Genomic DNA, 27,818 nt, shown 5'->3' with positions numbered 1-27,818 from the left:
TTGAGGTCTGGACTCTGGGGTGGTCAGTCCATCGTTCAGCTTCTTTGTTTGATGTGTCCGTCTCCTTTTCTCAGTGAGGCTCTTCTTGACAGCTACACATCCTTTCAGACCCACAGCGCTGAGTCGTCTTCTCACAGTGGAAGGATGGACAGAAACACCTGTGGATGTTTTCAGATCTGAAGCAGCTTGATTTTCTGACCCTGAAAAATGAATAGCTTGAACTTTAAGAAGAATTCCACCAATGTGGTGGTGAGAGGAACCAGGGGTCACCATGACTACAACACAAATCTAGTCATTTTATTTACTATTCTAAACCACTAGTGAGGCTAAGTGTCTTCTGAATTTTTATATGTAATGTTGACTTGAGGACTACTTTACACACCCTGTATGTACCCCTCCACCATTAAATGATATTTTTTGGCCAAAACTTTATGTCAAAACTATTGTAAAACTGTGTCTCAGACATCAGGCAGTGAATTCATAACCATTGCATCGAATAACTCTATGTGAGGGAGCTTTTAGAGGTGGACGTCTGGTTCCTATCACCACCACTGTGAACAATTCTGACTCTGTAAGTTTCTCTAGAACAGAGCGTTTCACACCAAACCACTCTGAATGACTCTGTTTACATCTCAAACATTTACATCAAAATGCTTGAATCCCCTTTAGTGGCTATTTGGACAGGAAAGTATATATAATTATGCACTCTGACTTTTGTACAGTGTTGTATATGACGTTTTTTGTTCCTTTTACAATACTGTGCTTTTTGTACTCCACTAGATTTACTATATCAAACTCTTTGGGAGTGTTGAATAATTTCTGACATTCGACAGTTGGTTTTGTTGATCTGTAGTTCTGTAATAGAGTTTATTTTATTGTATTATTACTGTGTAATAAATGTAAAAGTCAAAAAGTCATGTTTTTGTTCTACATGATAAATACATGTTGTCTTTAGGAGGGAAAGAGATGAGAGGTGACAAGGTCATCAGATTTATGCCTTTGCGACCTGTTGTACTGTCTCTCTCTCTCTCTCTCTCTCTCTCTCTCTCTCTCTCTCCCCAGTCTCCCCCCTCCTCCTTTCCCCTCTTTTGTTGTTGCCACTGATCGCTGGCAGCGCTGCCTAGCAACCAGGAAACACTTCAGTGTGTGCGTGAGAGACACTAAACGCGTGAGCTGCTGTGGAGTGCTGCACCGCACAAGACCGCGTACGAGACAAGATACAGCCACCACAACGTAGCAAGCATCACTGCTTTTGAGACACACCTGGATACAGTGAGGTTATTTGGATGATATAATCTGCTGTAAGTATGAGACTGAGGTGTGTGGGTGTGGGGAGGGCTGTACGACATATATAGAATGTATATGATAGGTATATATATGTAGAGAGGGAGTGCTGTGTGAGGTCATCGTCGGTTGGATTGTGAAAACTGGGGATGAAAGTAAGTGAATATTGTCTGTATCCCAAAGATGCTTCGGCACAGGTGTGTTCTGTCCATCTATAGGACATACCAGCATTTCAGATTGTCTGTGTAAGAGAATGTGGGCGGTGCGTGGGTGTTAACTGTGGGGTCAGAAAAGTGCGTCTCTGTATGAGGGTTGCCATGATGCCAGAATTTTGAATTCGGTACTGATAACTAGTGTCGAATCACTATATGAAAATGATACTGTGTCAAAAAAACATTAATAACACTTTACTGTCTGAACATCCAGTGTTTAGTTGGATTGACCAGAGAAAAATTCTTACAGTTTAATAAAATTCTCAAATAAGTCATTAAATAAGTCAGAACAGAGCCTTATTTGACGTTTTAAGAGCCAACTTACACTGATTCATCAAAATTTCTGCATAATCTAATCATTAACAGTGCACTGTCTAAGAAACATTGAGTGGTTTTATATGTAATGTTGAAAAAAATGCATTATTCCAGAGAACGCTACTGATGCAGAATTGTTTACAGTGCTGGTGATAGGAACCAGACGTTTAAGGCCTCCAAAAGGCCCCTCAAAAAAAGTTATTAACATAAAATAATAGAAAGATGCTGCCTGATACCTGAAAATTTGTTGTACAATTGTTCTTAGATAAAGTTTTGCCCTAAAATGTATTTTTTTAATGGTGGAGAGGTGTGTTGTAGACATGGCGACCCCTGGTTCTTATCACCACCACTGTAAATTTCAGTGGATACATTTCTCTGCAAATTAACCATTTCACATCAGACCCCTCTGAATGATTTTTCAAAAATTTTGAAAAATTGATGGGATTGCCCTTTAACTATGAGAAAAGGAAGAGCAGTTCAGCCTAGCATTCATTACACTGAGTTTAAAACCAAAATAAAAATGGGTTACACTTTATACTGATTGTCTCTGGAGCTTAAAGTCAAAGATTACTGAATAAAACTCACCTGTATGTTTCAGAAACAGTCGTATGCAAAGGTTTGGGCACCTCTGGTCAAATTACATATTTAGTCCCTCCACAGAGAACACACTTCTGCACATTTTAGTGCGAAATTACTTTTTCTTTTTTCCAAAATGTTAAACTGTAAAAAACAGTAATGTATGTGACCTGTGCAAAAGTTATGGCACATTTTATATTTAATGTTGTTTTTTCTCTAATATGTTAAACTCAAGAAATAAGCAGAAATTGTGCTCTAAAATTTGGATACTTAATTTTATGTATGCTAATGCTGTGTTTCTGCCTGCCTGAGTCAAATTAGGAGTCAAATTAGCATGTGCACTTTGATTCTTATAGGACATAGATAGATAGATAGATAGATAGATAGACAGACAGACAGGCCGATAGATCGATCGATTGATCACTTTATTGGTCCCAGAAGGAAAGTCTTCTACTGCAGCAGTCCAAAGTACAGTAAACAGCAAAACAAGAGCAAAAGTATTGCCGTACACTATTTACAGCGCATGCGGAAACAGAAGAAGTAAAGATAAATAATAAAATATACTAAAACAACAATAAATATATAATGTTCAGTACAAAAATAAGTAGTAAAATCTCAAATGCTATACAGTTGACAATGCAGTGGTGTGTGTCCTCTCCAGTGAATGAACCGAGTGACTATACACTGTAAGCGATGTGTTAACAGTTGTGCAATATGAAACATTTATGGATGTATAAACAAGTGGCAGTGCACAGTAATATGAGTGGAGAGATGTAATGTAATGTCCAGCTGGTGCCCAGTGAGCCTGTCCTGTCAGGCAGAATACAACCACAATGCAGCATTACTCTGTTTAAATAAGAACTGAAAGGGTCAGAAGTGTTTACCATGCTGCAGTGGACCATCGCTGAACTTTCAATACATTGAGCAACATTGTTATGTACATTCCAGGACGTAATTCGTCTCAGCCAGTTCAGTGCAATGGCCTCCAGTGGGGTTAGCACTCTGCTGCCCCCTGTGAAGAGTGTGGTGGTGTACAGGAATGGAGATCCTTTCTTCACAGGTCTGTTAATGCTTCTTCACTTTACTGCAGGTTAATGTAGCTGCTTATTTTAGTCCATTGTTTGTATAACTTAATTATGCATGACGATGTAAAGGGGTAAATCTGTTGTGTCTAAATTACAAGGTCAGTTTACATGCATGACGTAGTTTGTAGGTGTGGCATTGTTTTATATTTTCAATAGGAAGCCCTGAGCACGGCAACTCAACATTACACAGCATTGACCTATATTCTAAAGCTGTCAGTCAGCTTAAAGTCCAGAGCACACTGACCTAACGTTCTCTAACAAACACCAGGAGAACTGAGCAATACTGAGCATGCAGCCTTCTGCGATATCAGTATTGCAAAGGCCAATATCACAATAATGATTAACAAATGATATATTGTCCAATCCTGCACCTAGTTTCTCTTCTAATCAATGGGAACTACTGGGGTCTTACACTATTAGAAATAAAGGTTCTGTGCAGGTACATTTTTCATTCATCAAGGTACGAACAATGTAAATGTTCCCTCAAAGGTACAATAGTGAGTTTAAGGTCCAGTTTTGAACCTTAAATAAGTTTTTCCAGGTGAAAAGTTTGTATTTGTACTTTTTCATAACCGAATGTTTTAAAACAGAACAGTAAAATAAAAAGCCTGGAGACGAGGGTGTGTGGAGTCAGTACGGCTTAGAGAATAGCGTTTCAATGGATTATGATGCAATTATGTTCCCTGACTAAAGGTACTGAGAGGTACCCTAGAGGGTCCCACCCCAGTGACAAGAGGGGAACTGTCCCAGTGGCAGTTTAGTACCTTTATTTCTGAGATTGTACTTATAAAACATACTTGTATTTCATGCTAAATTGTGTAATTAGCGATTTCTAGAACGTTCTCCTCCATTCACACTGTTATAAAATGTTCTGCTCCATTCGGAATGTTCTCTCTTTTCACGCCATTCTAGAATGTTCTCCCCATTCGCGTTGTTCTAGAACGTTCACCTCTATTCATACTGTTCTGAAATGTTCTCCTCAATCTACACTGTTTTAGATTGTTCTCCCCTAGTCAGTCACACACTGGTTCATTTGGCTTGTCGGTTCTTGTTCTGAAACAATACAAAGCTGATTGCCAGCAATAAAATGTTAATGCTTGTTGGAAAATGTTCTCTGGGCTTCATATTGTTCCAGAACAAAAACTAACAAGCCAGAAGAACCCATGTGAATGGGAGGTCTCCGAACAATCACACAAGGGTTTAGCACACCAGCTTAATATTTGGGTTTGTTGGTGGTTGTTGGAGAATGTAGGGGTGGTGTGGTCTGGGCTTGAAGTACACTCTTAAAAAAGATGGTTCTTCAAGGGGTCTTTAGTAAAGAAAATGGTTGTATGTTGAACCATGAACACTCAAAGAACCCTTTGCGTGATTAAAGTGTTCTTTGCATCATGAAAGCGTTCTTCATATTAAAGGAGAATGTGTTGTATATGGTTCTGTATAGAGTTGTGACAGGGTTCTGCTGTTGTGATGATGTCAAGCTTGTAACAATCGCAGAACCCTTTTTGTTGCTATATAGAACCCTTTTCAAAAAGATTCTATATAGAACCAGCTACAGCACATTCTCCATCAATCTGAGGAACCCTGTCATGATGCAGAGAACCCTTTAATCATGCAAATGGTTCTTTGAGTGTTCATGATTCTATATAGAACCATTTTCTTTCCTACAGAACCCTTGAAGAACCATCTTTTTTGAGAGTGTACAAAATGGAGTGGTGAAATAGTCTGAATCAAGGGTCCCTGTAGTTTCCCTGTCCTGTGCTTTGCAGTGTTTTTCCTGCTCTGTTATACCCACTTCAGTTCAGGAAGGGCTTGTTAATTAGCTGATTTGTTGGGTCAAGCAGAAAAAAAAAAAAATAAGCAGGACAGGGGCACTCCAGAACCAGAATTAGCAACCCCTGATTTAGACTAATTCACCTCTCCCTTCTGTACTTTACATTGAAAACATATGCCAATAACAGACCTACAAAACATGTCATACATGCAGTTGGGGGTGCACGATTTGAGCAAAATTGTGTTTATATTGCCATATTTTCAATATGTTAAAGCCTCACTGATGAATCAATAACATGGTTAAATATTGGCTTGCAAAATAATTTACTTAAACCAGGGGCCGGCAACATGCGGCTCTTTTACTGCCCTGTTGTGGCTCCACAGCAGAATTAGATTATTAGGTAAAAGTAAAATAATCCTCCTTTGTTCTGCTGGTTGTTCTAATGCAGTTTTAACAACAAACGGTCTTAAACGTTCCACGAAGTTCCATATTTACAGCTAAAAGTTCAGCCTTTAACCCTGAAGATTGGCACGCAGACTGCTGGTCAGCATAGCAACACAGACAAACAATTTCGCCCAGCTAGTAGCTAACGAAACAGCAAAGAAAGAGATTTAAGACGAACATTGATAATTTGGAGACGAATGGACCTATTTGCGTTTATAAACACTCTAGCTGTTTTCCCTGATACGTTTAATCTGTCAAACACTAAAAAGTTGCAAGGCTTCTCGTTCGAATTCTCTCCAGTTCCACCTTACATGGCACCAAAGTTCAAACAAGAAGCTGGTGAATGAGAAGCTGACTTCAGCCTTGTAAAAATTCAGACATTGAGAGACATTTTACAAGTAAATGTTCTACTTTTGTGGAAAAGTTTCCTGCCACAGATGTGAGAAAAGCGGCTATAGCTGAGCTAAAGCTTAAAGTAGAGCAAAGTTAGTCTGTGTTTTCGTTTATATTATATATTTTAGCCCATGCTAGGGCATTAGCACATACTGAGGCATATTTACAGACAAGATGGTGAAACTTACTTCAATAAATGGACATAAAATGTTGTGACTCCCACGGCAGATTGATTTTTATTGAAAGGACAAAATGGCTCTTCTTAACATTTAGGTTGCGACCCCTGGGTTAAACAAATAGCTTGATTCATTAAAACACCCATAATCGTTAACAGATGATACATTGTCCAGCCTTGCTTGTAGTTGCCCTTGTATTCAGTGTGAATCGCTGGTCTGAATGGGTCTTAATTTATCTTGTCTATGATTCTTATTTAGGGAGGAGGTTCATTGTGAACCACAAGCAGACCTCCACCATGGAAGCGTTCCTAAATGACGTAACAGTCAGTATTGGAGCCCCACTGGCCGTCCGGACTCTATACACCCCACGGCATGGTCACAGGGTGCCCGACCTGGAACATCTCCAGCAGGGGGCGCAGTATGTAGCTGCAGGCTTCGAGAGGTTCAAAAAGATTGAGTGAGTACAACCACAGTGATTCAGTTCAGTTATGCTTCAGCACACCTATAAAATCTCAGATTTTGCCAAAATTATATTAGATTTTGTTATTGTGGTGTGATTTTCAGTTTGATTCAGAGTTATGCTTAATAATACACAATACACAAATGTTGATGAACTGTTTCCACATTAATGCAATATATTAAAAACATATGAAGGCATTTTTTAATATTTTACATTTTAAAATCTGAGAATAACTGATTCTAGCATTCCAAAATCAAGGCAGTTTCAAGCACTTGGTTAAAACCTCTCCTTCTGGAGTTACCAAATAAGTGGCGTCTCCACAGGAGGTGCTCACTTTATTACCAGTACAGCAGTAAAGTAGAAAAAGCAGTCTGCCTCAAATCATTCGGGCCTAATGGCCTGCCAGTTGCAGCAGCTTCAGACTGGGATCACTCTGAGTACTCCGGGATCAGAGAAAGCCTTTTCTGTCTGTTGTCAGACTGCTTTTAATTCCCACACTCTTCTTCAGTCCAAAGTTCAGAGCTTTAGAAAGCATTTGATTGTAGCCGTCAAGATGAACCTGCTAATGCGTAAAAAGAGCTTTTCAGTCCAGAGATGTTTCTCACAGCCTTTGTTCAGTGAAAAAATGGCACAGAGAAGCTCAAATTTACACATTTATCCCTCACAGCAAATGGAGTTGATCAGCCTATACTTTTATTGTCCAGAGGTTGCTTTATTAGCATTTACAGACTAATAGTAACTGAAGCTTAGCTAAATAGTTTAGCAGTTTAGTCAAAGTGGACAACGTTCAGCACTTCAATGGTGAAAACCCCAAATATGGTCACTCAGCCAAGACATGTATGGTGTGAAGTTTGCTTCTTTAGTTTTGCACAGAGTTGCAAGGCTAACGAAGTTACAGCTTATAGCTAGCAGTTTAGCCATTTAACTAAAACAGCCAGAGTATCGCACTTTATCAGCCAAGAAATACAGGGTGTCCCAAAAAATTGACATCATTTGAGATGTGAATATCTGAGTAACTACATGTCGCAGGCAAACAAAATTAAATAGGCTTCATGTTGAACAATACAAGATTTATTTTCAAAAATCGAACAAGAAAATCAGAGGGATGTAGATTTTATAACCAATTTCACAGCTTCACAAATGTAATATCTACTGATACTAGTGGTCGTCCAGATCCCTTTGTCCTGCACAGACAGCCTTCCTCTTTGAATTTTTTGTGCCGTGTCCAAATCTGCTTTCCAGTTGGTGCATTTTTATTGAGTTTGTCTCGAAAATGCTCGCTGCACACCCTCGTTTGACTGTGTTTGAGCATATTCTAACACACAGAATGCCTTTTCATTTCTAGTGAACGCCATTCTTCAACCTGAAAAAAACATTAAAATTAAACTTGGTTAGTTTTTACACATTTTGTTAAAATCTGAGATCATTTGAGGGAGAATTGGCTACGTTATTAGACTACGAAATGATGTCAATTGTTTTGGGACACCCTGTATTTGCCGTCTGAGGTTACTTTATTAAGTTTTGCACTGGAGCTACGAGGCTAATATACCTAAGAAGTAGTAGGAGTGAAGATTACTAGCATATCTAAATTATCTCTCACTCTAACTGTTAAAACCACTTATGCTCTTAGGTATATTTCTTTTTTCCATCTGAATTTACATACCCAAATCATAAGACAAATTATTCAGTAACTGCATGAAATGACTGCATTTTTAAAAGTTCCCCTCAAATTAACAGAACATGTGGTTTATGATCACACATATTGCTTTATGCTTACAATTTACTGCTGAAAGCTAAAATCTTAGACACACTTTGTATTTTTATGAAAGTAATTTTTACAGAGCAGATCACTGAAGAGACGCCATCTGAGAGCCAGTTTGTAGCTCAGATTTGTGGAAAAATGGGTCGACTTTCAGTAGAAAAAAGAATTGTGAGTTCAGCTTCTTTTATTATAAGGGTTTAAAATTACATCACCCATCTATTTGACTGGAAAGAAGACAGTTACAGCTCTCATACGACCCCCACCTTTTGAATGAAGCTTATAAAATATGAAAGTTATGAAGTAAAGAATATGACGAAGTGCATTTTGGAACCAACGGTGGTCCCAATGAGTTGAAGAGGTCAAATAATCTCAAATGGACTAGCTTATGACCTACTGTTAGCTATAAAAATGGACAAAAGCATGTCAGTTGGGGCCATTTTAGCTGCTTCATGCCTAACCTGTTACACATTTGCCTCAAAACCTGCCGAGTTGTTAAGTAATCTCAAACAGACTTGTTTTGTGCTTTCTGACATGCATGTTATCTGTGGAAATGGACGAAATACAGGACAAAATTCAGCCTTCAAGACGGCGGCTACTGCTTTTAGGTATGAAACAAGTGCCTCTGCATGAATATAATCTATTTCTATGGTGTTTTCTCTCTTTCTCACAGTTATCTGAGTGTGGGTCTGAAAAGAGCACCAGTGGTCAGGGCTGGAGAGGTAGGTCTGTGTAGGAGGCTTCAGTACTTCATTACACATTAATCCTGGCATCTCAGGTTTTTTATTACATTGAAAAAAAATGAGTGTTGAATTCGGACATGTGAGGATTTTTGTACCTTCCCTGTCACTTCATTAAAGAACATTCAGCAGGATTCTTACATTTAATCTCCATTTAATCGTCAATGCAAAGGCTGCATAAGATTCACAGATTCATAAGAGTCATCAGACTCACATACTGAGTGAGGGATTAACCAGGAGGTGTCAGTATAGTAGTTCTTGTAGCATTTTAAAGACCTAGCCACGCTGGCTCCTCTGGCAGGGTAAAGGTGAACTGTTGTTAATCATCATAAGTGGTAAATATGGGGATTTTGCAAAGACGTTAACTGTGTTTACAAGTACTAATGATTAGTGCAAACAAAAACACTGACATTTTTAATGATTAACATGGAGCTGCTTTAAATTTAGCTTTAAAATATCTATAGCTTATGAAGTAGCCTATGTATTAAAGCTTAATGCTGAACTGGCAGCTGGTCTTAATGTTGAATTGGTTGCCTGCTGTGGTATTTCTGTGTAGTTATGTGAGGGCAGGCAAGTTTTTTGTAAGATGTGGTCTCTTGTTAAGTTGCTGTGTTACTCTGGCTACAGTGAAAATTCATCATTGTCCTTTGTAACAAAGGTAGGGCTCTTATCTGGACGTGTCAGGACATGTTGAAGCTGTATCTCATCTCCATAATGGAAGAAGGAAAGTCAATAAAGTAGCACAGAGGCAGGCAGGCCTGCTGGCAAGTCAGAAGACCGTGGTAAATCTTATGCGGGACAGAAAATGTAGGTGTTATTTTGAAGGGTAAAAAAATATGACATCATTGAAGGAATGTTGGTGCTTAACTAGTGCATTGATGGCCTTTCAACCCTAAAAGTCTGAATAGAGGCCCAATTTCCATTTCCTCACACTGATTACTACATAACTTACAAAGTAGTTTCATGGTAGTTAAAACTAACACTAATAACTAAACATTATTATTATTATTATTATTATTATTATTATTATCATCATCATCATCATCAAGGTCGCCGGTTTGATCCACTGAGCTGACAGTATGTGACTGAAGTGCCCTTCAGCAAGGCAACTAACCCCCAACTGCCCCCCGGGTGCCGTGGATAGGGCTGCCCACCGCTCTGGGCCAGTGTGCTCACTGCCCCCTAGTGTGTGTGCATTCACTAGTGTGTATGTGGTGTTTCACTGCATGGATGGGTTAAAATGCGGAGGTGAAATTTCCCCGTTGTGGGACTAATAAGGGTAATTTAAGAATTAGGGATTATTATTAGTAGTAGTAGTATAAGTAGGAGTAGTTAAGTCATGGTGAGCCTTGGAGAGGTAGAGAGGTCTGCTATTGTTGGGGTCATCTCTGCGTTCCCAGGTTCCTGTGTTTCTTTTTTAGTGAAATACATCCTTCTGCTTTCTAAAATTAAAGAAATGTTGTGGGCGAGTGATTAGAAACTATTTTAGCTTTTTGTTTTTAGCCATTGAGCTCCATTTACTCCCATTCATTGAGGGCTCCCTCGCAGGGGGAATAGGAAGTGGCCAGGCTCCTCATAAACCGGCTCTGGCTATATATTCTGTGGGAAAAGGAGTTTCTGAAATATGGAATCACTCATGTTCTCTGTGGCTCAAATCAAGCTGATATGTACTGTCACATCTGAAGTGTGCTACCTCAAACACAGAGCTCTAAGAGACGTAAAAATTACTGAAAAAAGTGTTTGATTTTATGCTGTGATGTTAGCTGTGATTTCCCAAGCTAATGACAGTGCATTTACCTAAGATAGCAAGACAGATGGTTAGGGTAAACAAAATACTGGCATGTTGCATGTTTTATACTCTTTTCTGAGGTGAGGGCGGTGTGTAAATTGAGTAGCCACTCCTTTCTCTGTTATTTATACCGAGATTTCTTGTCCCCTGCGAATTGGTCAAACATTATAGACATCCTGTGGTAAACTGGGCATGAGATCCTGTCTAAATTTTCAAGGCTCTTGACCTGTGTTCTGTATTTTTGGAAACAGCCCTGTGTTCCCAGCCTTCTGATATCAGATATCAGTTTGCCATACAATACCAGAAACCACATAACCAATTCTGTTAGACATTACTTAACACAATGTATTAAATGTGGGTTGTTTAATGCTATCTGGTAAGCTTGTTAGCTGCAATCCATGCTTGTTAGCTATAGCCTTGTAGCTTTAGTGCAACGCTTAAGAAGCAGACTTCAGACACTAAACATATCTCGGCTAATCGACTACATTTGGGTAAGGAGGAAAACTAAATTTCACTTTAAATGTCTAAATTGTGCTGTCTGGTGTTCCAAGTTGGCTAAAGACATAAGGCTTAAACACACTGCAACAATCACATTCATTAGTTATAGGGAGCCGTTTAATCAACATCTGAGCCAAACAGCGGTGTTCTCTTTCTTATGCAAGGGTCCAGCTGAGATAACAGCAGCAATGACCTCACTATTTGACTGCAGGCTTGATTGTTTTTGTGCGAGTGATGGATGTAAAGGTACACTTGATAGCAGCTGTGTGTTCTGTGTTTCCACGGGTGGTGAGACACTTTTGTCTGCGTTTCATTGAGCTGCTCCAGGTACCAGCCACGTTTACCCCTTTGTGTTGCTGTCTTAATGTGTTTACAGGCCAAAGTGCTCAGCAGGCCCAACGTGTCTGCAAAGTGGAGGAAAGTCATAACGCTGCCCTGCATTATACAGTGAGTAACAATGTTCAATCACATGCCTTTCTTTCATGCTTTCCCATACTCAAACACATGTTTCCCAGATGGAGTCGTACAAAAACTTTGTCCCCAACTCTGCCCAGGCTGTCTCACTCACAGCCTCAGCATAAATGCATCCTGTTGGACTGACAGAAAGATAAGTTTCGGTTCTAAAAAAAGGCACATGGGTAAAATGGTGCACAACAAGTGCACTTCTTAGAATGTCAGCATCTTTATTGTTGCATGACTAGATAAAGATAGATAACTTCATAAAAGTCGCTCATCATGTTTCTGCATGCGCTATCATCACAGGGCTAACTGATGAAAACTCATGTCTGAATGCTTTTTGCACATGATTTGGAACTCAGAGCACCTTTACTGTAAAAGTTTATACTACTGCAAATTTTGCAGATGCTTTTGACCAATAACCAACTATTCAACACCAAAAATGAAACCGAAAGAAAGCATTCTTTTATGTAAAGTTTGATTTATGCTTTAAATTAATGTAATAATGCTAATGATGCATGTAACCTCAATAATCACCATGTTGGGAAAGAGAAATTAGAGAACAAGAGGACTAATTTAAACAGCTGAAACAGCTTTGTAAATAATATTAAATATTAAAAGTAGTAAAATTGTGCCAATATGCCAAAATACCACCTTTATGAAAAGGGCTCTTGTGGCATGCACCTGTCCACCGGGCAGGAACACCGCAAGTGAGGTTCCTCTCCCCACTGCCCTCGTCGGGCTTCGTCCTCACTTGGAGCTCGGGCCCCGCCTTCCTGCCAGCTCTGGCGGCTGCCATCGGGGCCCGGTCTACGGGCGCACGCCACAGCTCTATATAGCACCCTTTTCAAAAAGGTGCTATGTAGACCCATCTGCAGCATATTCTCTGTCAATTTGAAGAACGCTTTCATGATGCAAAGAACCCTTTAATCATGCAAAGTGTTCTGAGTGTCATTGGTTCTATATAGAACCATTTTCATTACTAAAGAACCTTTGAAGAACCATCTTTTTTAAGTGTGTGAATTTATTCACATGAAATAGGCTGACTGTATGGTTTTATCTACCTTAGTGGTGACAGTTTTATCCAGCTATGCAAACTAGATTAGCTGCTTAAGGGAATGCTTTGGAATTGCTTTGACTATAACGTTATAGTGGGGAAAAAGTACAATTAATATTTTCTAGGCCTGGGGTTCCCAATCCCAGTCCTGGCAACCCAACATTACATCCATTCTTGTGTTTTGTCTCATCAACCACACCTGATTCAACTTGTTAACTAATTAACAAGTGCTTTGTTGGTTTGGTCAGGTGTGTAGAGTAGTGAACCAACAAAATGTATAGATCAGTGAGTCACCAAAACTGGGATTGGGAAGCCCTGGTCTAGGCTACTTAAAGCACTGCAGTAACACTGACGTGGTGGTGGTGTGTTAGTGTGTGTTGTGCTGGTACGAGTGGATCAAACTCAGCAGTGCTGCTGGAGTTTTTGAACACTGTGTCCACTCACTGTCCACTCTATTAGACGCACCTGCGTTGATGGCCCACCCTGTAGTTGTAAAGCCAGAGACGATAGCTCATCTCTTGCTGTACAGTATGAGCTAATCATCCTCTAGTCCTTCATTGGTGGTCACAGGACGCTGCCCACAGGACGCTGTTGACTGGATATTTTTGGTTGGTGGACTATTCTCAGTCCAGCAATGACACTGAGGTGTTTAAAAACTCCAGCAGTGCTGCTGTGTCTGATCCACTCAGACCAGCACAACACACACTAACACACCACCACCACATCAGTGTTACTGCAGTGCTGAGAATGATCCACCACCCAAATAGTACCTGCTCTGTGAGGGTCCATGGGGGTCCTGACCACTGAAGAACAGGGTAAAAGGGGGCTAACAAAGTATGCAGAGAAACAGATGGACTACAGTCTGTAACTGTAGAACTACAAAGTGCACCTATATAGTAAGTGGAGCTGATAAAATGGACATTGAGCATAGAAACAAGGAGGCGGTCATAATGTTATACCTGATCGTGTATATTTGCATGATTGTGAAACAGAATTGGTGTAGCTGTCTAGGTATATAAATGTATTTTATGAAGATTGTATTAGAAACAATCTACTTTCCCATCATTCCATTTAACCCCTGCATATCCACACGCTGTCTCTGTGTAGTGTGTTTAGGAATGGTGACGTTCTGAGCCCTGCCATGCGCTTCATCATTCCTCGCAGCTTGCAGAAAAATCTGGAACAGATCCTCAGCCTCATTTCAGAGAAGGCCATGCTGCGCACTGGAGCTGTCCGCAGGTAAACAGCTAAGAGCACATGTAAACAAACAAATGACAAGTTGCAGCTTGCAGAAAAATCTGGAACAGGTTAGGTAATGAAAAGGTACAAATACGTACTTTTTACCTGGAAAAACTTATTTAAGGTTCACAATTGGACCTTAAAACCACTGTTGTACTTTTGAGGGAACATTTACATAGTTTGTACCTTGATGAATGAAATATGTACCTGCACAGAACCTTTATTTCTAACAGAGTATCATGGATTTGCTGTCTGGATTTAATATAGTTCAGTAATAGTAAAGTGCTGAGTAATGTCACTGTCTCTTATTCGAATAAATTTGAGTGAAGTGACCGTCTGTAACTCTGTGAGGTAACCCTGGTATGAATAACTCCAGAATAATGCCAGTTGAATATTATGCCTAAATACAGAAATTGAAGTGTTTAAATATGATCAATTGCACAGCAAATCATGGTTTCCCATTGAATTGATCTACTGAATTTGTAAATGTCCACTATGTAAGAAGTACTGGTGCATGTATACTGGGATAGAGCAAAAAATAGACTGTCTAATGAATGATTACAGGCTAAAGTGGCAAATGCTGCACTAAATCTTCCAGCTGTTGCCACTTTCTAATTTTATGTGACCTTTCTGATCTCTCAGGTTGTGCAATCTGGACGGCATCACGGTGACGTCAGTGGAGGAGCTGGAGAGCGGGCAGTGTTATGTTGCCGTGGGAACGGAGCGTTTCAAGAAGCTTCCATATGTAGAGCTGCTGCTGAACAAAGGACCAGGAGGCAGTGCAGACAGGTGAAGAGGAGGAGGATGAAGGCAATAATGTAGTATTTTGTAGACACAATGAGCTGTTCACTATTTTATTATCTCAAAACGTTACTTTCCTAGACATTATGCAGGAGATCGGGGGCTGCACAGGAGATCAGAGGTTAGTCACATCGATAAGCACAAACATAACTGTATCTACTGAGCACATTACAGACAAGAAATGCAACTCAAAGTGCTTCACAGTGTATGTCAATAAAACAGAATGGCCATAAAATATATAAACATGAGCTTGGCTGTTTGAATAGCATAATAAAATACAGAATAGGGAATAAAAATATGTATAAAATATAAAAAACAATGATATAAAAACAGCAGCAAGTGCTGGCAGAATGCTGTTGCTAAAAGCGAATTTAAATCAGTGTTGCTTTTTAAAGCTAATAATAGTGTCTGATAAATATTAATACATGAAGATTTCCAAATCTTTGCTACTTTATCAGTCTTTTGTATTAAGTAAAGAACTAATATGGACTTTGCTGTTTGTTTCTTTCATGTGCCTTAGGTCAGGAAGGCCTTTCCTCAGGACAGCCACAGTGACTCTGCACTGCTCGACTCACCTGAGGTAAAACACCTGAGTCAAAATTAGTCAGTCTGCCTTGCGGCAGTGGACGCAAGCAGTCCAGCCGTGTAACGTTACATAATTTACAGGACTGGATTTTACCTGCAGCTTCTGATATGATGCTCATCCAGACACATTGAGAGCGTTTACTTGCACTCAATAATCCAATAACTGCAGAAAATCGAATTTTATCAGTAATCTGATCAACGTGTTTACATGCACTTGAGTAATAAGAAGCAATAATCAGATTTCTGCTTTGCAACCAGCCAATAAACTCACAGAAGAAGATGTGACGTAAACTCAAACTTCAGACTGCAGCTTTGAAAGAAAAAAAAAAAAACATTGAACCACTTTACCTGAAAATATGAACAAGTATCATCTAGAAGATGAAGAATATTTAAATACTTCATTGTGTCAAGCATGTAGTCGGTTTCAGCATCACTCCAAAAGTGTTTTGCTGTGTCTCACTGTGACGCTGCTCGCTTATTTCCAGTACGGCGTTCCATTTTCACACATGTGCAGACTGAGAAATCAGAAGGAAATCAGAGTAAGAGTTCACATACAGTTACTGAGCTAAAATCTGTCTCTGTTTATCAGATTTCTTAATCGGATTTTTAGATGGTACTCTGATCTAAAAAATCATGAGTGTGCTGTTTACATGACCACTTGAATAGTCAGATAACTGCAGAATCATGATCGGATTATTGAGTACATGTAAACGCACTCATTGTTTCTATTTGTAGATATTGCCACATATGAATAAATAAAGAGTTGAAGGAATCCTCTTTTTTAATCTAATATTTGTCTATGTAGTCAAATACCACAGATGATAATTTTGACGTTTCCCTGTCCTGAAAACAAACCAGCTGACTAAAAACATGCTTACAATTGAAGACAGTGGGCAGAAGTAGCTTCCCATTGGCTTCCATTATGTTGTTTTCAGTCAATGAGTTGAAGAACACTAGAGTAACTGCTTAATTCACATTGATTGAACTATATAGGCACGAATGCACGATAGATAGATGAATATCTATGTGAGGGTTCAAACTGTACAATTGTGAAAAATATACTCATAATTAACTGTAATATTTCTGATTCGGCCAAAAGCAAGTAATGCTCAGGTCATGGGAAGTTCCAGAATGATCCTTTGCAGTGTTTGGCTAAGTGCTGCTGTGTGTCAGAGGGACGACCGGCGGGTGAAGTCGACAGGTGACGAGGCGGCAGGGGGGAGTCCCTCTCAGCCGCTCCGGAGGAGAGCAGGGGAGGGCGAGAGAGAGGACAGTTCAGTGTTCTACGCCAAACCCGTCAGAGTCCGCAAACACAGACCTGCACACAGACCTACAGCCAGAGCAGCAGCAGGTAAGAGCGTGGAGTGAAGAGGCTGCTGCGCACACACACATCTGTTGTTATACTGCGTGAGGATTGTTGGGCCTCATAAGTAATATACATATGCAAGTACTTACATTCTTAAAAAAAATAGTTCTTTAAGGGTTCTTTAGTAAAGGAAATGGTTTGATAAAGCACCATGAACACTAAAGAACCTTTTGCATGATTAAAGGCTTATTTATATCATGAAAGAGCTCTTCCTTTTTAAAAAGCGTTCTATATAGCACCCAAAAGGGTTCGTCTATTGTTATGATGTCAAGCTTGTAACAATAGAAGAACCCTTTTGGGTGCTTTATAGAGCCTTTTCACAAAAGTTCTATATAGAACCATTTATGGCACATTCATACACATTTTCCATCAATCTGAAGAACGCTTTCACGATGCCAACCCTTGAAGAACCATCTTTTGTAACAGTGTATAGGTAAAAATAATATGTTCCAAATGTTTTACATATTGATACCTATGTAGTAATATGTCACATATGTTAAATCACACTTCAGTTGATTTCCAGTCAAAACAACCATTAAATACAAGTTATGCATTTTGCAAATAATTAACAGGAAATTAAACAGAAGCCTCAACAACTAAATATAATATGACATCATTCAGTGAGTCACTCTTCACCTTTATTCCAGCTTCCGCTCTTTTCAGGAGACTCACTTTCAGTTCCTCAAGGAATCTGCAGACACACCTCCAAAGTTCAGTCTCAGAAGCTGGTTGATCATTTTCTGAAGTAATCAAACACATTCAGTGGTGTTGAGGTCTGGACTCTGGGGTGGTCAGTCCATCTTTCAGCTTCTTTGTTTGATGTGTCCGTCTCCTTTTCTCAGTGAGGTTCTTCTTGACAGCTACACATCCTTTCAGACCCACAGCGCTGAGTCGTCTTCTCACAGTGGAAGGATGGACAGAAACACCTGTGGATGTTTTCAGATCTGAAGCAGCTTGATTTTCTCCTCTCTCTCAGAGATGAAAGCTTTAAGTGCTGTTTATCTGAAGGGGCAGTGTTGGTGTCTACCAGGTCTTCCAGGTGGTTGCTAGGAGGCACATTTTCTCTGTAGCTTTTAATCATTTTTTGGAAACTATTTTGTCACATATTTTCCTTTGACTTTCTCTTTGCTTATGCAAGTTGATTACCTTATGTCTAACCTTCTCAAAATTGCTCTAGAAAATGAATAACTTGGCCGTTTTTACAGGTAATTAAATAAATGGAGGGTGAGCTTTGAATTTGGCACAGTAGTGTATTATATGTATGTAAGTACTTGTATGTAATAAGCTGTAAACCAAACCCTAATCTTAACTTCAGTAACCAAAAATAAATGTTTTTCACATTTAAAAAATGTAAACGTATCACTACAGATCAATAGTGCATAGATTCAGGGAGAATGTAATCCTGTGTGTGTCTGTGTGTGTGTGTGTGTGTGTGTGTGTGTGTGCGTGTCTGTGTAGGCCAGCCAAGTGTGTTTAAGGGTGTAGGCAGGAGAAGAGAGGAAGTGCGAGGAGCTGCGGAGGTGGCAGAGGATGAGAGCACAGCCACAGAGCTCCCTGTGGACCAGGTACTCCTTCATTTTCCCTCTCTTTGTCTCTCTCTTTGTTCTCTTTTCTGTCTCTCAGACCTGTAACTGTGGCCTCCTGCAGAGCCTATGATCATTTTCTTGCTCTCTCACTGTCACTGAGCTGTTCTGCTGTACTGCATTGTATCTCTGAAACAGTAACTCTATAGAAAAAGGAAAAAGCATGCTTCATTTTTGTTAATACAACTTAAAAATGTAATATTACTTTAAAAAAAGCTTTAAAAGAAAAAGTTTACTTTGCCAAATATACAAGGTTTTACATGGTTTTCTTATGACAGCAATGATGCATTTATATATTTTTTTATATTAAATATAGTTTTATATTATTATTTTCAGAGAGCTGCTGAAGTGGTTGAGGATGAGGAATTTTACAAGAGCCAACCAGAAACAAATCACCATCAGGAGCATGTATGTGTTCTGTGTACTAAAATCTTTTATACACTATATACTTACACTGTACTCTATGGACTACATACATTGTATACAGTCGTATGCTGACCTCTGCACATTTTAGTGCACAATTACTCTTTATTTGCTGAATTTAACACATTGGACATAAAACATAAAATGTGGCCAGTGCAAAATAAAAAAAAACACGTTTGGTGTTTAATTTTTCCCCAATATGTTAAACTCAGCAAATAAATAGATATTCATGCAATAAAATTAGCAGAAAATGCTATATAGATGATGCCCTGTAGAGGATGAGTTGAATTATTTTCATTTGGAAAACATCTAAATTGACGGGGGGGGGGTACATCAGGCACTGTGCACTGCCTAGTGAGAAATTACCGCTTGGTACATTCACATCATTAAACTGCACCTCCATCAGCAGTTATGCTAAAATTAGCTACAACTAACATCACATGCTTGATTACCATTGTAACATTTTGAAATGAGCTGCATGAACGTCTATTTAGACAAACGATTATCATCTGCAGAATCACCACAAAAACGATATCGTCATGAACCAAATTCAGTCATGAAGTATCACGTATGAGTGTTACAGAGTCTAAGGTCCAATCCCATTTCACTCCTCGCCCCTACCACTGAGCCCTTAGCCCTCCGTTTTGCACGTTCACGTCTAGGGGTAGGATGTCCCAATTCTGGTTGAGATAGAGGGGTAGGGCGAAGTGTTGGGGCTACATGACCCTCCAAACGGAGGTTTTTCAGAGACTCCAAACAGAGAGTTTACGCCAAAATGGAGCACAAGAGACCAAAGAAACCCACAAATGTGAGGATTTTCTCTGTTAACAAGTTACGATAATCAAAGTATTAGGGGTGGGTGATAATGATTAATTTTCACATCCCCCTCTTTGAAGGCATATGATTCCCTAAATGTAACTAAAGCCCAGCAGTGAGGAGCTGAACTTTACCTTCCTCTGCTGTCACTGCAGACTTGTAGGGTTGCCTACAGAGCAGCGCTAGTAGCTGTTAATGAGCTGTTCTCCTTCATTTGGTGGGAAACCAAAATATTGCTACTCTTCTTCTAAGTAGTTAATTAGTTGGTGATCTGTTTGTGAAGCCTAGAGGTAGGTGTGATCTTTTCTACTGTATACATTTCTAAACATCCATAGATTAGAATGACTTACTGAGGGAATGGCTAAATAAAGGTGAAGCAGTAGTAAAAAGAAAAAAAAAGTCATAAGGTATGTGAAAGATAACAAAATAGCAATAATTTGCATATCTGCACATATATAAATTATATTTAATTATTCGTTATTAAATAATATCAATTAATCAATCAATCTTTATTTAAACTCAGAGTACATTGAGGAGACCCTCATTTACAATGTAGCAGAGCCAGTACAGAGATCAGGGATTGAGAAGTTTAATAGTAACTTTTTAATAATAGTTATTAATAATCATAGTAGTAAATAAAAAAAAACTTTCAAATTACAATACAGTAATTTAATATGTAAGATAAAATAAGGATGAATACAAAATATAATTAATTAAGTAAATAAAGAAATAAAAGATGTGACACCAGTGAAGCTTCAGAGATTCATGTAATGAATTCCAGCTCAGAGGTTGAAATGATCAGCCAGAGACTGAAAAACATCAAACTCACATTTGAAATGAAAATGAAAATGACAAAATTTCAAACTTTGACAGCTTTCCACTAGCCTTCCACTACATTTAGCAGCCTGCAAACAGTGTGCAATGTTTCATTTCAATGTTTTTTTGGTGGTTCTATTAAAACTTAAATTAACAGTATTACAGGGCCGTTTCTTGCTGTGAGCAATATACACAGATGTTTAGGGCCACCTGAGCCACCAGGGGGCCCTGAATATGTACTTTTCAAAATGTATTCAATATCGTTTAGAGAAAGTAATGCAAGGAGCCACTTTTTCTATTAACAAAGATTATGCTTGGGGTTGGGTAGAGGGGTCCCCAAGTAGGCTGTCCCTTAGGGCCCCCAAATGGCCCTGTCAGTACAGGACAACTCGCTGCATTTCCCAGTGTTAAGACCAGGTTATGATTTTTGTCGTTTTTTTCTCCCTCCAGCAGACACAAGCACCTGAAGAGCCCATGGCATCATCGAGACACTCCAGCCCGTCTCCTAGCGACAGAGAGGACCAGGCGCCCGACACAGAGACGTCACAGAGAGCGAGCTTTTCTCCAACACAAACACAAAACGACAAGAAATTCACTGAAGATTTACAACATGAAGGAAGAGGCCAAGCTGATAAAGTGAGTTAACTCCTGTATGGGCGTAGTTTCGACTGGATCCAGTTTCTGCCCCCTATCTCTCCCCCCAGTTTCAAAATGAATAAATAGTGCAGGTGTGTTCTTACTGCCCAGCAGCCATAATCAGGCTGACTGATAGACAGAATTATAATATGGATTGTTTGATAAAAATGCGTCTGGAGTAGAACAACACCGCAGTTAAAGGGACCAGGGGGCGGCTGCACCAGCTGTACTCAAATTTAAAATGTAGGCCAGTTGTAATGTAAGTGTTTTATGTAATATAAGTTCAGGTTTATGCATTACTAAATCAAATCACGTTTTACCATACAAAATAGTTTTAACATTGAGCTTAGTACTTACTAAATATTTATACCTCATGCTGAGCTCATGTTGGAGTTGGGGAAACCAACAGAAACCAAACTGAAAGCACAAAAAAGACCAAAAATATGACTTTTGGTTAACTAGGTTAAAATTTACCTGGTTTAAACTACAAACATGAAAAAACATCCACAGCTCAGTGAGACGTGGCAGCTGCTGTGTCACCAGAACCTGAACCTGAATTCATGAAGCTGAACGTGAATTCCTGATGTTTTTTCAGGTTGAGAAATTTAGGTGGTAAAATTCAGGTCTGGAAATTCAGGGAAACATCCAGCGTACTCAGGGAAGAGCAAACAAGGGTAGATGTAATCAAACTTGCATCTGGCCAATCACCAAACGTCTCTGGGAGTGGCTTCTTTGTCACCGAGTACATGCCGATGAAGGACCGTGGCAGAAGAGCAGCCAGTGGAACGTTTCCAATTGGAAGTCACTTATTCTTCCTTCTCTTATATAAGCTCACATCAGATACTAGTATTTATTGTTTTATGGCTGTTTGTTTCCCTGAATTTCTCAACCTGAAAAAGCATCAGGAATTCAGGTTCAGCGTCACAAATTCAGGTTCAGCATAATGAATTCAGGTTCAGGTTCCAGTGACACTGATTTAACTCCATACTGAAATGTCTAAACTGAAGCTGCTGTTGTGTTGGTTGGCCAGAAACTGTCATTTAAAAAACTATGTATTCGTTTGTCGCTGGGTATGAGCTGACAGTGTCCACAAGTTCCGTTCAGCCTGCACACATCATCTCTGCTATACTGGGTATGGTTTCTGTGAAAAAAGTCAGCACAAGCTGCTGTCTCGTTTCCATGGCAGCGGGTTTATAGATCGGGTTTGAACATGTTATCGTCAAACATCTGAATGTTATCATGTTACAGTGACACGTTAGTTGTTACTGGTTAAGACATGACTTAAGGATTTGTGGTGCAACCAAATGTAGTAAAAGGACAGATTAAAACTATCTTTAACTAAAGACTTAGTAATACTTTACACAGAAACTTAAATATAAACTTATATAAACCAGCGCAGCCCAGTCCTGTCGGCCACGTCCACTTCCGTGATTAACACAGTTCCAAGAAAATACCTGCCGGTCATGGCTGAATGGTATTATAGAGTAGATGTAGAGGCAAAGAAAGATGAAATATTCAGCTATCGAGCAGAAAAAAGGAGATAATTAATTGGATGTAGAGGAATTATCCAGTTGGATGTGATAGTTCTGCAGTTTGCTTTGTTAGAATTCAAATGGTCAACCAAACATAACTTTAAATATGACAAATATTGTTGATTATTTGCAAAATAAAACATTATGGAGCTCATTGATTGTTCTAGCAAAATTACAGCTGGTTGTGTTTATATTTTTAGTGCAGGCATAACCGAAACGAAGGAAATACAGCAGTGAAACCGCAGCTCTGAGCTTCACATGTATGGGAACTGGGAATGAGTAACTACATCTCTGTGCTGTTTGCTCAAATGATGCTTTAACACCCAACAGTTTACACTCAGAGACTAAACACAGCGAATATGTATCTAAACCTGTCAAATTGAGTCAGAACTCGTCGGCTTTCATCTCTTTAGCCTCTCTGCACACAGCACTCAGTAGCTGACAAATCAGCTTCTCATCAGGTGAGTCAGAAAAAACTATCTCTGGGTAACTCTGGGTTGTGCGTGGGCTACGAGTGGCAAATGTTTGGGAACCCCTGATGCAGAGAAAGGACTGTTTTATCCTGCTCGTTTTGTTGATATTAAATAACAACTCAGACAGAGGCATCACACTCGGCTGGTCTTGACTACAGGGTAAGTCCACCTTACCCTGAGACCGACACAAAACCAAACGATGATGTCATGACCAAGACGAGGTTATGGTCTCGAGACCAATCTCGAGTACTACAGCACTACTTTGTCAGACTGGAAATCATGCCTGTGTACTGCCTTCCAGTTGGAAATATTGTATTTATGAGATGGAACATCACAGCAGTACCGAAATTACTAGCGGGGAAACTTTTTTTTTGGGCAAAAAAAAAAAGCAGCCGTGATATTAGTGTAATTTAGATGTGTTTACAGCCACACATGAGCACGCCGGCCTAAAATCTTCATATGTGTGTGTATAAATGTATGTATATATATATTATATATATATATATATATATATATATGTGTGTATATACAAATTTTTTTTGTATGTATTGTTTTTACCTTTCTATTCTGTGAAAATTTCATCATGAATCGAGCAATAGAAATGCTCCTAAATTACAACCCCATTTCCAAAAGCTTCGGGACGCTGTTGTTTTAAAAACAAAGAGCAATGATGTGCAATTGACAACATATCAAATTTTGAAACTGAGAAATGTTATTGTTTTTTTTTAAATATTTGCCCATTTTGAATTTGATGCCAGCAACTCATTCCAAAAAAGTTGGGACGGGGGCAACAAAAGGCTGGTAAAGTTGTGTAATGCTTAAAAAAACACCTGGTGGTTAATTGGCAACAGGTCAGTAACATGCTTGGGTATAAAAAGAGCATCTCAGAGAGGCTGAGTTTTGCAGAAGTAAAGATGAGGAGGGGTTCACCACTCTGTAAAAGACTGCACGATCAAATAGTGCAACAATTCAAGAGCAATGTTTCTCAACATAAAATAGCAAAGAACTTTTGCTTTTCATCATCTACGGTACATAATAACATTAAAAGATTCAGAGAATCTGGAGAAATCTCTGTATGCAAGGGACAAGGCCAAAACCAGTATTTACTGGCCCTGATCTTTGGGCCCTCAGACCTCAGACCATTAAAAATGGACATGATTCTGTAGTGGAAATCACTGCATGGGCTCAGAAACACTTCTGAAAACCACTGTCTGTGAAAACAGTTCATCACTGCATCAACAAATGCTAATTAAAACTCTTAAACGCAAAGAAGAAACCATATAAACAGGATCCAGAAACGCTGCCACCTTCTCTGGGCCCAAGCTCATTTAAAATGGACTGAAGTGAAGTGGAGAAGTGTTTTGTAATCCGAAAAATCAACATTTTAATTTCTTTTTTGAAATCATGGACACTGTGTCCTCCGGGTAAAGACCACACAGCTTATTATCAGTGCACAGTTCAAAATCCAGTATTGATGATGGTATAGGGGTGCATTAGTGCACATGGCATGGGTGACGTGCACATCTGTGAAGGCACCATTAATGCTGAACGATATATACATGTTTTGGCAACATTTGCTGCCCTCCAGATGACGTCTTTTTCAGGGAAGGCCTTGATTATTTCAGCAAGACAATGTCAAACTACATTCTGCATGTATTACAACAGCATGGCTCTGTATTAAAAGAGTCCAGATGAGAAACTGACCTACCTGCAGTCCAAACCTGTCACCCACTGAAAACATTTGGAGGGTTATGAAATGAAAAATACAACAGAGGAGACCCCAAACTATTGAGCAGCTGAAATCCTATGTTTAGCTAAAATAGAAAAACATTTCACTTTCAGAACTACAGCAGTGTCTCCTCAGTTCCCAGACGCTTTGGAAATGGGGTTGTACTTGTTTGTCTTGCTCTGTTTACTTCCTTTTAAAGTAAGGAATGTTACTGCATTTCTGTCACTCTCTGTATACGTCACCCGCTGGAAATGTGTTCAAGACTTGAGCATATCTTCTTGGACTGGTTTCAAGAGTTCAAGCAGGGGCAAGCTGATCAAAATGTTGAGTTGAGATGGGTGAGGAATGCAGACAGAGAGGAACATGCCAGACTGTTTCTCGTATGGGTTTGAACCAGAGTATACTCAACACTATTAACAGCCCACGCTCTTGGTCAGGCAAAGTTAACCAGAATTCCAGTCTATCATTATCATTATCATCATCATCACCACAAACTAGAGTGCTTAGTCTTCTGCAGTTAAAGTGAGGGTCTGTGGGAAGATGAACTTTCAGCTGTCACAGGAAGAAACTTGTTTTGAGTCTTCGTAATGGTGCAAGTGCTGTTTTTGTTCCACTTAAGGTTGTTCCAACATGATAAACTTGAATTACTCAGTTGTTCTGATGAGTGAGACATTCAAAACCAGAGGAGGATTGAGGGGGTTGTTTTTTTAAATACAAAGCATCTCATGGGTCTGGCTTGGAACTCACTGACCTTTAGCAGCCTGAAGGTCCTCCATAAAGGGGTGCTATTACCCCTCAATTAGATTTTGAGGGGCTCAAAAGGGAATTCCAGAATTTTTTTTTATATTCACCAGTGAACCTGCAAAAGGTTTAATATGTGACGTTAGCGGTGGTAATTCTGAAAATATGTTTTCTTTTGGTGCTCTTACAGCATTGAACATGTACCTCTCCACCAATACTAGATGTTACAAAATACATTTTAAACTACACTCGCATTTTAAAACTATTGTATCACAGTGTCTCAGGCATCAGGCAACGTATTTATAACCATTTCATGTGATAGCTTTCCGTGAGGGAGCTTTTAGAGGCATTAAACTCTTCAGACGTCTGGTTCCTATCACCACCACTGTGAACAATTCTGACTCTGTAAGCTGCTCTAAAATGGATTATTTCACACCAAACCACTCTGAATGACTTTACATGTTTACCATTTGGTTTTGCACAAATTTAAGAAAATCAGTGCAGCTTCATTTTGAGTGGTGCTTCATATCAGTCTATATAGTTTTTTGGATGATAAATCAGCGGTTTGGCCAAAATGCTATTTACAGCATGAAGAAACTTGTTCAGAATATTAAAAACTATTGAGCAGAAAGAGATTAAATGAGTTGCAAGTCGTCTGATGGTGAGCATAATCCATTCTGTCAGCAAATCCCACCACTGAGACCAAAGCTACACCCTCTCACCCACAGAAATCCCAAGCACCCGCCAGTATGAGTTGTGGTCTGTCAGCACTGTGCTTTATGTTGAGTTCATCAGATGACTGTAAATGACTGAGTTCTCATATCCTTTTAATGAGGTTTGCTGTGCCAGGGAATATGTATGTGTTGTGCTGACGCTCTCTGTTTGTTTGTTTGTGTGGGTTTGTCAGGATGGAGGTTCCCATGATGCATATCCAGTGAGGGCCGCACAGCACAGTCCAGTGGCTGACCATGCTGAAGGAACCCAGATGTCCTCATCTGAACAGACAGAGTGACCTGCTCGACAGGGTTATGTATAGGGGAGGGTCTAGCTGATGTCCAGTCACACTTTTAACATGACCTATCAGTACATCTACACCATTCATCAAAAATTTGAGGACACCTGGTCTGAGTACATGATTTTCACTGCTACTTTCCCATGAATTATGAGCTCTGGCCTGGTTTTGCCTGAGCTTGCTCTAACATGGCCTTACCAACTATGTTATACAAGTGGCCACTCACAATACAAGAGGAGGAGGGGGCAGCGAGGGGTCACTCAGTCGAAATACGCTCGCCCTCAGTTGGGTTATTTTCAGAGAGTTATATAGACAGTCACTCAAACTTCATAATGCAGAATGTTACATTCTGTGAATAAATTCTGTGACTAACTGCTTTGTCTGGCTGTAAGCTTTGCTTTTGGACGGTGTTGTATTACCTTTATTTTTTGTTGTTGCTAGCGGTGTAGCAAGCTAGCAGAGTAATGAAGTTGTATCAGCAGTCATGTATAACAGCTGGAGCAGTTTGCTTCCTCAAACCCATTCCGAATATAGCAAATCGAATGTCATCGCTTTGAAAAATTAAGCATTTTAAAGTTTTTTTTCTGCTGTGGCTTAAAAATTGTTTGTCCTGCACGTTTGGGGTTTGAAAAGGGAAACTTTCTGAGGAAGTTCTGCTGCTTAAGTTGACACTTGTGTTGACTCCGTCTCTTTCCCCTCAGAATGCTTATCTCACTAACTTCACTTTTGCTAATACAGTAATAAAAGGGCCCTTAGTACTGCTTGGGAAATACCCCGAAGGGGAAATGGTGAGTTGACAGGGGCTTGTTAAGTATGGAAACAACTGGCTGCTCAGGGCGGTGTTCAATCAGCTCCACAAATCTCTAGAACTCTGCAGGACCATTTGGAAAAACTGACAGCAGCTGTAGGAGTGAATGCACTGTAGAGAGTTGTCGTCATGTGTGATATTATTTTTCTCAGAATGAGCCTAGTTAATTGTGAATAGTACAAAACAGCTATGATAATATGCTCTTTTGTTCAATTAATTGAAAAGCAATGCTTGGGTGTCCCC

At 39.5% G+C, this 27,818-nt stretch overlaps 1 protein-coding gene across 1 annotated transcript; it reads left to right on the top strand.

Annotated features, from left to right (window-relative positions):
• The first annotated feature begins 1,041 nt into the window (after nucleotides 1-1,041).
• Nucleotides 1,042-27,142, top strand: dcdc2b (doublecortin domain containing 2B). Its single transcript, XM_036575174.1, has 14 exons — nucleotides 1,042-1,301; nucleotides 3,336-3,447; nucleotides 6,515-6,713; nucleotides 9,149-9,197; nucleotides 11,879-11,949; nucleotides 14,123-14,254; nucleotides 14,897-15,043; nucleotides 15,137-15,176; nucleotides 15,576-15,635; nucleotides 16,814-16,991; nucleotides 18,465-18,571; nucleotides 18,926-18,997; nucleotides 21,095-21,280; nucleotides 26,663-27,142. The coding sequence occupies exons 2-14, from the start codon at nucleotides 3,366-3,368 to the stop codon at nucleotides 26,765-26,767; spliced, it is 1,428 nt and encodes a 475-aa protein (XP_036431067.1). The 5' UTR covers nucleotides 1,042-1,301; nucleotides 3,336-3,365; the 3' UTR covers nucleotides 26,768-27,142.
• Nucleotides 27,143-27,818: the final 676 nt, after the last annotated feature.

Source organism: Colossoma macropomum, unplaced genomic scaffold (genome assembly GCF_904425465.1).
Source record: "Colossoma macropomum unplaced genomic scaffold, Colossoma_macropomum, whole genome shotgun sequence".
Lineage (NCBI taxonomy): Eukaryota > Metazoa > Chordata > Actinopteri > Characiformes > Serrasalmidae > Colossoma > Colossoma macropomum.
This window is presented reverse-complemented; position numbering and strand designations above follow the sequence as displayed.

What these genes read in the sequence shown, in the direction of transcription:
- dcdc2b (XM_036575174.1), top strand. Translation starts at nt 3,366, where the DNA reads ATGGCCTCCAGTGGGGTTAGCACTCTGCTGCCCCCTGTGAAGAGTGTG. An exon ending in CCAGGAGGCAGTGCAGACAG is followed by an intron (nt 15,044 to 15,136) that starts GTGAAGAGGAGG and finishes TTACTTTCCTAG; the next exon opens with ACATTATGCAGGAGATCGGG. An exon ending in TACAGCCAGAGCAGCAGCAG is followed by an intron (nt 16,992 to 18,464) that starts GTAAGAGCGTGG and finishes GTGTCTGTGTAG; the next exon opens with GCCAGCCAAGTGTGTTTAAG.